Source organism: Pelobates fuscus, chromosome 4, assembly GCF_036172605.1.
Source record: "Pelobates fuscus isolate aPelFus1 chromosome 4, aPelFus1.pri, whole genome shotgun sequence".
NCBI classification, from domain to species: domain Eukaryota; kingdom Metazoa; phylum Chordata; class Amphibia; order Anura; family Pelobatidae; genus Pelobates; species Pelobates fuscus.
The window spans coordinates 226,585,595-226,602,103 of NC_086320.1; the positions used below are offsets into that span (position 1 = coordinate 226,585,595).

The 16,509-nt window shown below is 42.3% G+C and overlaps 1 protein-coding gene across 1 annotated transcript in view; it reads left to right on the plus strand.

Annotated features, from left to right (window-relative positions):
* The window catches only part of RECK (reversion inducing cysteine rich protein with kazal motifs), a 203,355-nt gene that overhangs the window by 183,012 nt on the left and 3,834 nt on the right, over window positions 1–16,509 (plus strand). The window contains exons 18-19 of the mRNA XM_063451924.1: window positions 11,225–11,435; window positions 12,938–13,011. Of these exons, the coding sequence (XP_063307994.1) occupies window positions 11,225–11,435; window positions 12,938–13,011 (285 nt within the window). The remainder of the gene's footprint in view (window positions 1–11,224; window positions 11,436–12,937; window positions 13,012–16,509) is intronic.

The following is a 16,509-nucleotide window of genomic DNA, read 5'->3' on the forward strand; positions in this document are numbered from 1 at the left end:
CTAGTGGCTGTCTCACTGACAGCCGCTAGAGGCGCTTGCGTGCTTCTCACTGTGAAAATCACAGTGAGAGCACGCAAGCGTCCATAGGAAAGCATTATGAATGCTTTCCTATGCGACCGGCTGAATGCGAGCGCGGCTCCTGCCGCGCATGCGCATTCAGCCGATGACGTCGCGAGGAAGAAGAGGAGGAGGAGTAGAGCTCCCCGCCCGGCGCTGGAGAAAGAGGTAAGTTTAACCCCTTCCTCCCCCCAGAGCCCGGCGGGAGTGGGTCCCTGAGGGTGGGGGCACCCTCAGGGCACTCTAGTGCCAGGAAAACGAGTATGTTTTCCTGGCACTAGAGTGGTCCTTTAATTGTACTGTAGATTTAGAGATCCATGGTGATATGAGTAAATGTTAGTTGAAAATGTCTAATGATGTTTGTTATACATTTTTTTGTTGTAAATTTTGTTTAGTTTCCTATGAAGGAATTTTAATAGATAATGCTCCAATTAGGAGTATGTCATAATTACTAATTAGTAAGTAAATACATTTATTTAGTGTTAAAGGACCACTCTAGTGCCAGGAAAACATACTCGTTTTCCTGGCACTAGAGTGCCCTGAGGGTGCCCCCACCCTCAGGGACACACTCCCGCCGGGCTCTGGGGGGAGGAAGGGGTTAAACTTACCTCTTTCTCCAGCGCCGGACGGGGAGCTCTACTCCTCCTCCTCTTCTTCCTCGCGACGTCATCGGCTGAATGCGCATGCGCGGCAGGAGCCGCGCTCGCATTCAGCCGGTCGCATAGGAAAGCATTCATAATGCTTTCCTATGGACGCTTGCGTGCTCTCACTGTGATTTTCACAGTGAGAAGCACGCAAGCGCCTCTAGCGGCTGTCAGTGAGACAGCCACTAGAGGCTCTGGAGGCTGGCTTAACCCTCAGAATAAACATAGCAGTTTCTCTGAAACTGCTATGTTTATAAAAAAATGGTAAAAGCTAGCTGGACCTGGCACCCAGACCACTTCATTAAGCTGAAGTGGTCTGGGTGCCTAGAGTGGTCCTTTAACAGACTAATAATTCAATTAATCTTACACATATCTTTTTTTTTTTTAAATTCTTTATTTTTGAGTGCAGGTAGATTAGTACATACACGCCAGTAAAGCCACAACAGCAATTACCGGCCATTCTTGTGTAACAGAAAGATGACATTAAATGATACTGCACATTTTTATATTAAGTAAGCTGAGCTTTAAGCATGAACATTATTAAGAGAGAAAAGATAAATTAAGTAAACAAAAGGATATTATTACCATACAATAATATTAGCCCCACAGTTCTAAGGTTAATGACATGTTTAGGTGACAGTAGCAGGGGCATACACCTATGGGTTAAATGGTGTAGCCGTCCTGTTGAGACATTGCAGGTATATCGGTGCATGCACGCCAGCAAAGCCGCAACAGTAAATAACAGCCATTCTTGATTAACGAAGGGGTGGAATGAAGTGACAGTGCCCATGTTTAAATTGAGTGAACTTAACTTTAAGTAAGAACAGTATTAAAAGAGAAAAAATCAATGAAAATAACAAAGTGGTAATGCCACCTTATAATAACATCAGCCCTACAAGTCTAAGGAGAATGATAAGTGTAGGGATCTGTAGCAGGGGTGTACACCTTTGGGTTTGCTGGCATAGCCGACCTGTGGAGATATTGCAATTTATGATTTATGAGGGGAGCTTAATGTTTGTTGTGTCGATGAACACGGCATATCAGCTGATGCCACATCAGCAAGATTCGGGCTTCATGAAAGTTAGGCAGTGGCATATTAGTCCCCCCAATTTGTTTCGTTTTACATGCGTAACCAAGCTGGATGTTGGCAGGGTAGGGTTAGATTTATTAAAATAAGATAAAGGTGATCGTTGCTTGCCATTGCTAGAACACCTATGCCAGAGGAAGTATAGTGTGGGCACGTATGGAGGCAGAGCAGTATCTGACTATAGACACTATGGCTGAACGGTGCTTAGGTTTTTTCACTTCAATTTTAGAGATATATGAAAAGCAATGTAACACAATAAGAGGCATGGTGTAAATGAACTCTTTATGAATTCCTGGCACATAGGATTTAAATGCCCAGTATTTTCTCTTATGCCACTGGATGTAATAGGTTATCGTCTGTAATGCCATTACTCAAAATGCTTGTAACACGATGTCACTTCCCATATTTTCACAGCCCCTTAGTAACCTACATAATGTACCTGCCAGAGCTCTATAAACTCAAAATAATAAGGTACTTTTTAAATCTTCCTGTCACAGCACACAATACTACCGAGTAGTTAGACAGTACGTTAAATATGCTTAGTATGCGGAATTACGGGCACAGATAATAAATGAAGAACAATATAACACAGTATGATAGCTTGACCTTAGAGTCTCTGGGGAGTCCCCCATCCTCTGTCATGCCACAGGTAAGATTAAGCAATCTAGGTGAGTGTTCCTGTCGTCGCCTCGGTTCGCGTCTTCTTTGCTTTTGTCAGAGGCGACCTTTCCCATTGGTCAGGGTTGCCCGCCTTGGGTGGCTGCGGGTTGCGGGTATGTTGTGGTCTGAGTGAGAGTCTAAGGATAAGTCATAAACTTTTAAACAATAGAAATATATAACCTTGTAGTGGGGAGTCACAGATGGGATCTTTGAACTTGGTGGTGTTGTATGGTTATGCTTGGTTTCCCCGAGTCACCGTCTGGGCCTCAGGTACCCAGCGTGTTGCGGGCAGCCCTCTGTGCTTTAAAGGCAATAGGGGACGAGGTGGAGGCTCCTGAGGGCTGGAATGCTTGGACTTTGGTCATGTCCCAGGTGTGAGGGTGTTGTTGTCTCGGAGCTTGACCGGTTCTAACCTGATCCGTCGTTAGTCCCAGCGTGAGCAGCACTGAGTCCATTTCCGCCGCTTCCGTTAGGCGGGTTGTTGCTCCCCCATGGGAGATGATCAGGCTCCTAGGGTATGCCCAGCAATATGGGATGGAGTGTTGACGGAGCTTGACTGTTAGTGGTTTGAGCCTGTTTCTCCACAGCACTGTGGGCCTGGACAGGTCCTGATAGAAGGATAGGGTAGCGTTTTCAAATGGGTGGTTCGCTTTGTTTCTCATGGCAGTCATAAGGGTTACCTGGGCTGCCCGTGTTCGAAGCTGCAAAATGACATCCCTTGGGGTGTCTGCTGGTGCTGTAGCGGCCCTCGGGATGCGGTAGGTCCCTTCTATCTCTGTTAGTTTTGTTTGCTGCGGTGAGAGCAGGGAGGCGAGCAGTCTCCCGGCGTAGTGTGTCAAGTCGCCTGAGGCTACAGTTTCCGGGATACCCTGGATTTTTACATTTCTGCTCCTGTGTTGGTCTTCTATTGTGTCTAGGCGGCCGGTGAGTTGGGACTGAGCACGCCGCAACTCCATATTCTGGGCTTCTAATTGTGTGCACCGGGCGGAGAGGTCTTTCGTTTCCCCCTCTGTTGTTTTGACGCGCCCCTCCACCGTTTGTATCTCTTCCCGCAGGGTGGCCACGTCTGCGGCAAACATTTCGCGGAGGTGGCGTAGCAAGGCCTTGATGTCCCTTCGTGGAGGGCAGCTCATTATCCTTGTCGGAAGATGGGAGGTGCAAGCCCCCTGAGCTCGGGAATACATCCAGGTCGTCCATCGCTTGATCCTCGGAGGAGGCCGAGGCCGTGTCGCCATGTTTTTTATTAGGCGCAGTGTGGTTTGGGGCCTGTGCGGGACGGAGGAGAAGATCCCCGATATCTCGTGCCCCTGTCGGTCTCGGGGCTCCCTGGTGCTTTGACTTCTTCCCCATCTCACTATGTCTCGTTAGAGGCTTAGGTTGGAGATTTTCGGGTAGTTAAATTGCTATTTTCAGGCTTTTTTCTGCAGAGCTCTGCTTGCACACGTCTGCTCGTTATGGCTGCTGGCTCCGCCCCCCCTGCAAGGCAATCTTACACATATCTTATATTGGATTATTCTATATTAGTCATTTTCCTTTAATATTATAGATATTTTTTCATTTTTTTTATACATTAGTTTTTTTTTATACTATATCTATACTATTGATAGTTTTAGAATTTAGTAATACGTTTTGGTTCATTTGTTGATTTTCAACGGTAAGATTTTAAACAAATGTATTAAATGTTATGTTTTAAATAACTGACACCTGTAGGCAAGTACCTTTCTATTCAATTGCAAAACAGGAGTAGACAACCTTTGGCACTCCATCTTCCCACATGCTTTGTGAACATTATGGCTGTAAGAGCATTATGGGAGATGTAGTCCACAACACCTGGTGTAAATAAGGTTGCCTAACCCACGGTATGCAGAGTATAGTGTACCCTCACCCTCTGTTCTAGGTATATTCAAATTGCAAAATGGAGCCCTGAATTGTAGGGCTTATTTTTGACACTTACAAGCCAAGTAATGACTTTATTTTTGAAAAGATAGACTGCATTTGGCATGTTACTTTAAACAAACTGAGCCAGGTTCAAAGTTTACACTGCACCTTGGGATTTGCAGATGTGTATTTTTTCACTCTCTGGAGCTTAAAGCTTAGTGTAAATTTTTGAATTTAAGAATGAGCACAGACCAGGGACAAAATCTGGAGTTCAACCCAGGATGCAAAGTCATTGCAGGTAACCTTAGTGGAAGACAATTTGCATCATAATGAGATCACAGGGGACGGGCAACATTGATTCCAACACCGTGACATAAAGGTGAACGAGAAACACAAAAAGCTGAGATTACTGCTTGAAGAACAGAGATGCTTAGGGCATCATATTTATCACACCACATCATATGAACCTGTAGCTGTGTCACATTTCCAGTATGAAGCCATATCAATTCTAACAGTAACTTTCTCAGCATCATAATGGTGATGATGGTAACAGAGCTCAGATTCCATATGAAGAGGCTTAGTGGAGTATATCAATTTTACATCCTTTACCAGTTAAATTTAACCCCACTATTGGGGCATTTGAACTACTCTGCCTCTCCAGAAGATACATAAAAACTCTGATGAGATGGGGAGCCAGAATACCTTTAATGGTTTAATGTCCGGTTAGACCATCTGAATAAGGAGCTGTCACGACTACTACTACTGTCACTCAAAACTATGACAACACAAACAACGTATACCGAGCCTTAGAATGGCTGGACTTAACATAAAAGAGAATGGTCAAAATAACATCAGGAAACCCGAAGTAGGAAAAGTCAAAACATAAGCAAAAGTCAAAAACCAGTAAATCTTACCAAGAACACACTCTCTGACAACCAACAAGTAAAAGCGCTGCGGAAAAAGCTGGCGCTATATAAAATCCAATAATAATAATAATAATAAAACCACAACAGGGCACTAAGAAAAAGCATTACAGTGTTTAAATATGCCTCTCAGGGCTGTGATTGGTCAGTACATGGCCTTTGACCCCAAAACGTGCGTGTGCGTCAATGTAGTGATGTCACACACACACCGGCGCCATCTTTAATGTGGGCAGTGTTCCCTTTATCAGTAAGAATGGGACCGCAGCAGCCGACATCCCTTAGAACTCCACACCAGTCGGGACCCAGCCGGCATCCAGGTGAGTTTAACGCTCCCTTTTCCGCGCAGCTTCTTGAGTTGAATCAAATGCACCATTTTAGAGAACCGGTCAATGACTATTAGTATAGTGTTAAAGACTGGAAGTTCAACAATAAAATCCATAGCTAAATGGGACCATGGAACATGAGGTATAGAAAGTGGTTGTAGCAAACCACATTGCTGTATATGTGGAACTTTGGAAACAGCACAAACAGTGAATGCTGTAACATACTCTCTTATATCCCTTTTAAAAGAAGGCCACCAAAATGTTCTGGTGACAGCAGATATCGTTTTGCTGATACTGGGATGCCCTGCAGTTACATTGTCATGAAATACCCTTAATATTTCCTTTCTCAACATTTATGTACAATTTACCCTCAAATTTGTCGTTGGGAGCCTGTGTTTTCATATTGACACTAAGGAGAGGTGAGGACAATGTAAGAACAGTAGAGGCAATAATGCATTCAGGAGGTATGACAGGGGAAATATCTTGCTCCTGTTCTTCCTCGGAATCATATTGCCTAGATAGGGCATCAGCTTTGACGTTTCTTGTGCCTGGTCTGTATGTAATCACGAAATTGAAATGTGACAAGAGCAGAGACCACCTGGCTTGTCTGGAAGATAACCTCTTGGCTTCACCTATGTAAGGCAGATTCTTGTGATCAATGATGATCAAAAGTGGATCTTTAGAACCCTCCAAGAGATTATTTTTAAGACCAGGATAATGGCTAACAGTTTTGTGTTGCCTATATAATAGTTTATTTCTGCTGGTGACAGCTTTCTGGAGAAAAACCCTCAAGGGTGCAAAGGGGTGTCCTGTTTTTCCCTCTGAGATAGAACAGCACCTACCAAGGTTTCCGATGCATCTATCTCTAATATAAAAGGTGTGCTGGTATCAGGGTGCACTAGTATGGGAGCAGAAGCAAACAAGGTCTTGAGATTATCAAATGCTTCTTTTGCTTCCTGTGACCATATGTGACAGTTTACACCCTTACATGTTAGGTTAATGGGGGCTATAACAGTAGAGAACCCCCTTTATGAACCTATGATAATAATTGGCAAAGACTTTAAAACGCTGTATAGCTTTCAGTCCACTGGGTAGGGGCCAGTGCAGAACTGCTTGAAGTTTTCGTGGGTCCAATTGGAAACCAGAGGTAGAAATCACGTGACCCAGGAACTGAACCTCTGTCTGATCAAACAGGCACTTTTCAAGTTTACAGTATAACCCATTTTTAGTAGGGTCTGTAAAACTTGTTTTACATGCCTGTGGTGAGTATAGAGATCAGGAGAAAATATGAGTATATCGTCGAGATACACCAATACAAAAGAATAAATTAATTCTCTAAGCACATCGTTTATAAGATCCTGAAACACGGCTGGGGCATTACATAAGCCAAAAGGCATGACTTAATATTCGTAATGCCATTTTCTAGTATTGAAAGCCGTTTTCCACTCATGTCCCTCCTTTATCCTCACCAAATTATAAGCACTTCTAAGGTCGAGCTTGGTAAAAACTTTGGCACCTTAGAGTTTGTCAAATAATTCGGAAATAAGCGGTAAAGGATAGGCATTTTTCAGTGATCTTATTTAATGCCCTATAGTCGATACAAGGACGGAGATCTCTTTCTTTCTTGGATACAAAGAAGAAACCAGCACCGGCTGGAGAAGAAGATCTGCGTATGTGACCTTTAGAAAAGAACTTGTTTATGTATTCCTCCATGATTTTGCTTTCTTGAGGGGATAAGGTATATACACCACCCTTGGTACCAGGAAGCAAATCAGTGGAGCAATTGTAAGATCTGTGAGTAGGCATCAGTATGCACTCTGTTAAACACTTCTTTAACCTCCAAATAACAGACAGGAACCTCAGCAGAAAGAAGAGCAGTAGTAGGTACATTTACCATGCCCAATCTGTTAGAAACTGGTTGAATACACTTATGTCTACATTTGCTATGGCAGTTGTTTTCTCCTTACCCAATGGCTCAAAGGTCAGTTTAAGCTCAGCAAGGAATTCTTTATAGTCATAAGCAATTGACTTATTGAGGGCTCTACCAGTCACTTGGTTAATTAAATAACCTATTTTGGATCTATCAGAAGGTAATGATCCAGGAGACGCCTCAAAGTGATATTTTATTTGATTAAGGAATCCACGACTCTCCTGAGCATTGCCTACAAAAAGAGGAGGAGGTGATAAGGATTTTAAAGGAGCCTTAACCCCTTAAGGACCAATCTTCTGGAATAAAAGTGAATCATGACATATCACACATGTCATTTGTCCTTAAGGGGTTAAACATAATAGGAATACTCACAACAGGAGGGGTTGGACCTGAAGGTGGATCATCAGGCTGAAGACGAGCCGTATGGGCTAGGAGTGTTTGGAAGGCCTGGGCAAATTGATCCAAGTGGTGATCATTTTCCTCCAGTCTCCTCTCCCAAGCTATGTGTTGACACAATTCTGCAGGGTCCATGGCCCCATTGTAATGTCATGACTACTATATGACCCAACACATAAAACTATGTTAACACAATCAACTTAATGTTAAAGAGAATGGTCAAAATAACAAGATGAGGTCAGGGATACAGAGTGAGACAATACGAATATACTAGCCAAAGATCAGGATACCAGAAGTAGGGAAAGTCAAAACATAATCCTAAATCAAAACCCAGAAAATATTAACAATAGTACCTCTTACAACCAACAAGTGGAAACCATGACAGGGTACTGAGAAAAGGCATTTCAGGGTTTAAATATGCCTCTCAGTGCTGTGATTGGTCAGTACATGGCCTTTAATCCCAAAACGTGCGTGTGCTTCGACATCATGTCACACCCACACCGGCCCCATCTTTAATGTGGGCAGTGTGCCCTTTAACAGTAAGAACGGGACCGTAGCGACCGGCGGCCCTTAGAATGTTGCACCAGCCGTGTTCCAGGTGAGTTTAACTCTCCCTTTTCGGCATGACAGGATTTAAAAGTTGAAGTGGTGATTTGAGCAGGAGATTCAGTCATTGTAATATCATACTGAAGTCTAATGGCAGTAGGTGAATAGGACCCTCTCCACAGAAAATTACAATCTAAAGTGACTACTGAAATGTATGCTTTACTTTAGTCAGAGGGGCACCAAGAAAAGGTGCAGGTTTCTCAAAAAATAAGGAGTCTAGTCTGGACTCCAAACATACAGAGAATAAAGGGAATTGAGGGGTACGCCAAGAACAAGTGTCACCCCACCCACATCTTCTCACAGCCATCCCCACCCTGTCTCCCCACACACAGTCACAGCCACTCCCACACAAACTGTGTCACAGCTTCCTCACACACCCTGTCACATCCCCTTCACACACTCTGTTACCTCTCCACACACACACACACACACACTGTCACCCCCCCCACACACACTCTATCATCCCTAAACACTTTGACAACCCCTCCATACACTATCACCATCCCCAATCACTTTCAGCCCTCACACACTGTCACCCCTTCACCTAGCTCCACTCTCATTAACCCATTTTAATCCTGTCACTCTCACTACTTCCAAGCATACCAAACTGACCTACCCTCTCGTTGCTGCATTTACCCTATCATATGAACCCCCAATCCTGCTAGACTCACCCAGTGGCATACACACAATCCATGGGGCCCCAGTGCGAAACTGATCCACTTTGACCACAACAAATTCTTAAATTATGTTTCTGTTGTGTTTCTTTAATTTGCCACTCTTGCTACTTATACAACTTTCTGCTACTGATATTTGCCTTTTCTGTGTACCCTTCATTCTATATAGAGTTTTTATCTACAACAGTGTAAACAAATGTTTCTTGTTCCGCAATTAGATATCCTACATTGATTTTGGACATATTATCTTTTTTTACTCTGTTGACACCCCTTGCTAATATGTTCATCCTGTTGTGACAAGCAGAAATGTTTTAGCAGTTAATGTTGGTTGGATGTTTTTAATGTTTCTCTCTCAGAATAAATCTTTACAACTAGAAGCCAGCTTGAACAGTTTATTTTGTTTGCCAAAACAAAATATTCAGGGTTATAACAGTGCTTATGCTGGGTATTGAGAGTTTTATGGAGCCAGGTGGTAGTGTTGCATCACAAAGATGGAAGTTCACATGGGAGGTTTCGCAGGGTTACAACAGTGATGTCCTAGAACCCATTCTTTTTTTCTCAAATAAGTTCAACTAACCAGCAGTACTGTCTCTGCACATTAAGGAGATTGAGTATGTTTACTCTTTTTTGTGAGATTTACTCTATACCAACAATGATGTTCCATAAACATAATGGCCAAAGCCAGTGGCCACTGGCGATACCTCCTGTTCCCTCACTAGTCATATTTCAACTCTTTGGCTAATGTTCCCTGACAGAAATGTTGAACTGTTGCAAGAAAACTAATGAAACACAAACATGTACATGATGAAGGTAACAATTAAAATACAATCATATACCTGACATACCAATCTGGGTGTTCATGAGTAGATCTTGACTCGGAGCTCCTATCCTGGATCCAAGCATGCTGTGGAGTTAATTTAGGTGTTAGCCTAGTCATTAATTTAATCCTACATAATAGAAGAATCTGGTAAATGTATTACAGAGGTAATCTGAACATTATAACAAATGAACTTTATTAACTGTATTAATGTGCCAAGCTTAGTAGTGAGGAGTCCGACTGAAAAGTAAAGTATATTTATATAGATTATTATACCTAAAATAATGTAAATCTCTTACACGGCGGCCTTGATTGTTCAGGTATCTCATTGGGTTCAGCTCAAAACAAAACATGGACAGAGCAGCCTGTAAGTTGGTGGAACTGACCAAAAGGGTGTGGTAAACCCACCTGTAAAGGAGGCAGGAATATGTCAATTTTGGAGCAGGGCTAGTTGGCAACTGGTGGAAATACACGATTATTTTGTTCTAAACAGACATGAATTTTTCCCTTGCGTTCCAGCGTTTACCTTACTTACCAGAAGACGGTGGCATGTCTTAAAGAGTAATGTACATGTCATCTGACTTTATTATAAAATCTTGTGGGAAAAAATACCACTAGAAACTAGTGAATCTTATATATCCAGACATTTTAGCTATACACAGATATCCACATTTATTGCATTCAATGTGAACCTAGTTGTATGCCAGTGTTTTAGATTCCAGGAAAGTTCCAGGAGAATTATATAATATGCTGAAGCAAGAAAGGAGCTTCAAATGCAATTAAAAACTATAGAGCTGCTGCATGTTATTAAGAACATACGTAATTACATTTTGGTCTAATGATTACAGATGTCCCTCAATATGTATCTCCAGACATTAGTAGAAACTTGAAATTAAGCAAATATATAAGGCATAGGGATGTCATCTTTATCCTCATCTATTCTCTAATATCCTCGCCACAATCATTAAAACATATTGATTATTTTATCCATCAGCATATTATCATTTTTTATTATTATTTCTAATACCTAGAACATTTAATCTAAGTAGTTTTGTAATAGCATAATTATTTAATTTTAAATCTATGTTGACATTCACATAACCATATATGTTTTACGACATGACTGCCCTTTGTGATTTCATGAATAGAGTTTGTTCATTTTTTCCTTTCAAAACATGCTTTCTTGGAAATTCACCAGTAACTGTATCTTGTATTTCACATTTTTGTAGCCTTTCTGCAAATCTGTTGAACCAGTTTGTGGACATAACGGAGAAACCTACAATCATTTATGCAACGCCTACTCTGATCGTGTTGCTGTGGATTACTATGGTGGTTGTCAAGATGTTGGTGTCTTCTCACACCATAATCTACACACAGAATGTTCATCTGTTCAGTGCCCCCATATTCCTGTAGAAGGTTATAAATTAGTTACACCTCCAGGTAAGTTTGTTTTTTAAATTTGCGGAATATACTCACCTGGATCCATCCTGCAGGAGAAGCTGAATTCAGCACAGGCACCCGTGGTCCCACGTAAGTTGTCAAGCTGTTCTTAAACAGTTTGACAAATTACTCTGGGAGAGCTTTAGGTCACTTCTGCCACTATCACAACTACAATGTGTTGTAGTGATTAAGGTGCTTTAAAGGTTCATTTAAGGCTGCATTTTGATGTAAGCAAACTGTCCATTTGCTATCTGAAATTTAACTGTTATTTGCCTACACATGTAAGGGAAATTAGGATTGTGTTATTTAATATATCAAAACAGAAAATGATAAACCACGCCACAAAACAAAAAATTAAACCTTATATAAATAAAAGCAACCTTATGGTGCAATGTATACAGAAAAACGCATAGGATGTGTTTTTTTTTTTTTTTTTTTTTTTTCATTTTTATTTTGTGGTGTGGTTTATCATTTTCTTTTTTGATATATTCCACATTTTGCACAAGGTTTTTGGGAAACTGTTAGATTTACTACTGCCTCTTGCAAATATAGTGAGCGCTTAGACTTCCCTGCTGTGTATATTTTGTTTTTTTAATCAAGCTTTATATGGACTTCCTTGACTTATTATTATTATTATTATTATTATTATTAGCACTTATATAGTGTCAACATTATCCGCAGTGCTTTACAATGATATAAAAGGGATATTTGAAAGCAAGTAATTGACATACAAAATAATATTGCCAAAGACATGCAGTGAAGAAGGCACTAATCACACAGATTAAACATGGTGCTGAAGGGACAGTACAAAACCACTAAATACCTATAACCTAAATATGGATGACTGTGTTGAATAGTGGTGGAACTTGATATTTTTTATAGTGATTGGAATAGATACCTTTACACTCATTGCCATCACTACATATTTAGTCTTATATTATCATACTAAAGTAAGCCCTGTGCTCAAACTCCCACTACTCCTGGGTGGCAGCATTGACTATAGTAGACCTCAGTCCCAATTCATAAAATAAAAAACAAAGACAAAATTTACTGGTGCACTATCCCAAATCCCTATGCACTTTTAAATAACTAGAGGTTCTTCAATTTTACTCCAAAGGCCAAACAAGTGTAAGCTCACCTGCCACATCAAGGCAAAACATCCTAGGTGAGTCCTACGCTAACAATTCACCTTGCTGTTTTCAGCTATAAGGTAAATTTTGTAATGATATTAGGTATTTAGACAAATGCTCCTCTCTGTCTCATTACAGATTTTACCATATAGCTGAAGATAGCAAGGTGAATTGTTAGTGTAGGATGCACCTAAGAGGTTTTGCCTTGACGTGACAGATGACCTTATGGAATGATACAAAAAAACATCCAGTTATTTAAATTTGCAGAGGGATTTGGGATTGTGCACAAGCAACTTTTTTTATTTGGTGTTTAGTCTTATATTAGAAAGTATTTTATTATAATTCTGTTTTTGTTTTTTTGTTTTTAAACAGGAGCGTGCTGCCCATTGTGTGCTGGTGTTTTAAGGATTTTATTTGACAAAGACAAATTAGACATCTTTGCCAAGGTAAATTATATGCTATACGCTTCTCACATTGTAACACGGTGCCAAAGAAATTGGTAGGCAATATATTTTTTATACTTTTTGTGCCATAAAACAGTGTATAAATCTTATGCTGTATGTTCACATACATATTTGTGTATAATGTTGGTATATTAGGGCTTTGTTTATTTAAACTTCTATTATTATGTGAAACCAGGGCCGGTGCAAGGATTTTTGCCGCCCTAAGCAAACAAAAATTTGCTACCCCATATGTTCTGCCCACCATGTGGCATCACAATGCCCCACCCATATGATCTGCCATATGGGCCAAAACCAGTTCTGCACACAGTGTCATTTATCTGAAAAGGTGTGTGTTTACATTAAAAAACCTGTAGGGACATTAAGCTGTAGTGGTTCTGATGCTGATGGGACTATAGTGGTGAGGTAAATTAGAGATTAGTGCCACTAATAATATTATCACCAGATGAGGACAAGAGGATGATGATGGGTTCAGGCTGCAGTGTGGCTCCACTGATCTGGTGTAGAGATTGTTTGTAACAGTGCTCACAAAAATCAACGAACAGGAAGTATTTTTTGGGGCCCTTACACAGCTCAAGGTCTGGGCCTCCAGGGCCTGACCGTGAGTATGCCTACATGGCTCAACCATAAGTCCACCTACATGGCACACCCATGCGTTCGCTCACAGGGTGCGGAGTGTATGTGTATAGGGAATGTATTTTTGCAGAGGATGTTATGTCTGTGTGTGTACTTATAGAATGTAGTGTATAGGGATACCAATTTGTGTAAGGGATGTAGCGTGTGTTTCTGGGTGTGTAAGGGATGCATTGTGTGAATCTGTTTTTGGATGTGTAGGGAATGCAAGATGGGTTTCTGTGTATGTAATGTAATGCAGTGTGTGTCTGTAAGGGGTGCATTGAGTGTGTGTAAGAGATGCATTTTGTTTCTGTGTGTGTAAGAGAAGCAGTGTGTGTGCGTAAGCATTGTGTGTTTTGGTGTGTGTGAGTAGAAATGCATTGCATGGTTCTGTGTGTGTGTGTGTAGGGATGCATTGTGTGTTTCTGTGTATGTGTAAGGATGAATTGTGTATGTGTATAGTGTGAAAAAGAGGATTTGTGGGGTAGGATAGGGGCTGAGAGGGGAGCAGCTCTTTATTTTTTATAGTGCTCTCCCCTCCTGTCAATTAGTGATCTCCCCTCCTGACCCTCACTGCTCCCCCCTCCTGTCCCTTAGTGCCCCCCTCCCGTCCCTTAGTGCTCTCCCTTTCACCCCTTTTCCTTAGTGACATCCCCTCTCCTCCAGTCAATTAGTGCTCTCCCCACCTGTCCCTCAGAGCTCCCCACTCCTGTCCCTTAGTGCTCGCCCCTCCCCTCCTGTCCCTTAGTGCTCTCCCTTGCCCTCTGTCCCTTAGTGATATCCCCTCCAGTCTATTATTGCTCTCCCTACCTGTCCCTCAGAGCTCCCCCTCCTGTCCCTTTGTGCTCTCACCTACCCTCCTGTCCCTTAGTGATCTCCTCTGTTCCTTAGTGAACTCCCCTACCCCTCTGTTCCTTAGTGCTCTCTCCTCCCTTCCGCTTCCTTAGAGATGTTCCCTCTGTCCTTAGTGGTTTATCCCCTCTCTTCCCTGTCCCTCAGTGTTCCACTCCGCTCCCTGTCCCTTAGTGGTTTCCCCCCTCTTAGTGATCCTCTCCACTCCTCCCTATCCCCCTTAGTGGTCCTCCCCCACTCTTAGTGATCCTCCCTCTCCTCCTCTCCCCTCCCCTTAGTGGACCTCTCTCTCCTTCTCCCCCCCCCCTTACTATTCCTCCCTCTCCTCTTCTCCCCCTGCCCTTTTAGTGGTCCTCGCTCTCCTCCTCCCACTCTTTGGTGGTCCTCCCTCTCCCCCTTAGTGTTATTCCCTGTTTCTGTTGTACCTCCTACCTAGTTTGTATTGTGACCGGGAGGTATGGACCGCGGTACAGGAGCTTCTTTAATCTGTACCCGGCCAGACTGACAGGCAGTGCTCACTGAGCTCTCCCCTGCCCCCTGTCCCTTAGTGGTTTCTCCCCTCTCTTCCCTGTCCCTCAGTGTTCCACTCCCCTCCCTGTCACTTAGTGGTCTCCCCCCCCTCTTAGTGGTCCTCTCCATTCTCCCCTCTCCCCCTCTTCCCCCTCTCCCCCCTTAGTGGTCCTCTTTCCCCACCTCCTCTTAGTGGTCCTCCATCTCCCCAACCCCTTAGTGGTCCTCCCTCCTCCCCCCAGTGATCCTCCCCCCAGTGATCCTCCCTCTCCCCCACCTCCTTATTGGTCCTCCCATCCAACCCCTCTCTTAGTGGTCCTCCCTCTCATCCCCTCCCCCTTAGTGGTCCTCTCCCCCCCCCTCTTAGTGATCCTCCCTCTCCTCCTCTCACCCCTCTTAGTGTTCCTCTCTCTCCTCTTCTCCCCCCCCCCCCTTAGGGGTCCTCACTCTCCTCCTCCCCCTCTTTGGTGGTCCTCCCTCTCCCCCCTTAGTGTTAACCCCCCTTTCTGTTGTTCCTCCTACCTAGTTTGTAGTGTGGACAAAACACTTTAGCTCAGCCCTTTAGTTGTACAGGGTGATATCCACATTACCCTGAACAGAAATCGTTGACAGTGGTTGGGTCTAATCCAATACAGAGAGCCAGTTGCTCATAGACAAGAACTGATGGTTTTTTTCTAAACCTTTCTTTATAAAAAAAGGCATTATATCTGTTAGAGACCTGAGGGCCCTTCCTAACATGTTCGTTGCTAGTGGAAGGGGCGTGGGTGGGGTGCAATAAATCAAAATTTTTAAAAACGGTTATTATACTGGCAATTTAAGACTTTATTCTTCCATTTGCTTTTTTAGCCAGAACAATAGCCAAATAAATAAAACAGTGACATTGCAGTTAACATATGTTTAAAATAAAAAAAAAGGATCTGATTAGCATAAAAAGTGATGAAAAACAAAAAATAGTGACGCAAAAAAGACAAACAATCCAAGCGAGCCTATGGAGGGCTCTGCGCTGTGTGAGCATTCAAGGCAGAAAAGGCCATCCATTGGCAGAGCTTTGACAAGAAAGCACTGCCTCTCGCAAGGTTTGCCCAAAAATGTGTATAGATATACATCTACAATTACAGTACAAGACTTTGTACTTTGCTTTCAGCAATGCTCCTTTCTTGATAATTCCTAACTTTAGAAATGATATTTTTGTACCTAACAATTTGTTATCAGGGATGTTCAAATAATATTATAATGAGCTATTTATTAGGACTTAAATCCTTTGCTTTGAGCAAATGTAATCCTTCTTGAAATGCTATTTTACAAGCCCTGCTTGCAGATGGAAATTTCCCCATTCTTCTTGAAGAAAAGGTCATAGGTTCTAAGGTGGATGGAGTTGGTGGAAGTTAATAGGGTTATTCACTAAACTGAGAATTCTAAGTAAATGCAATGTGAATTTCCAATTTAAGGCCAGAGAAGCTGAATTTAATAGCATAGATGTATTAAAGATTATTTTCCAGTGTGACT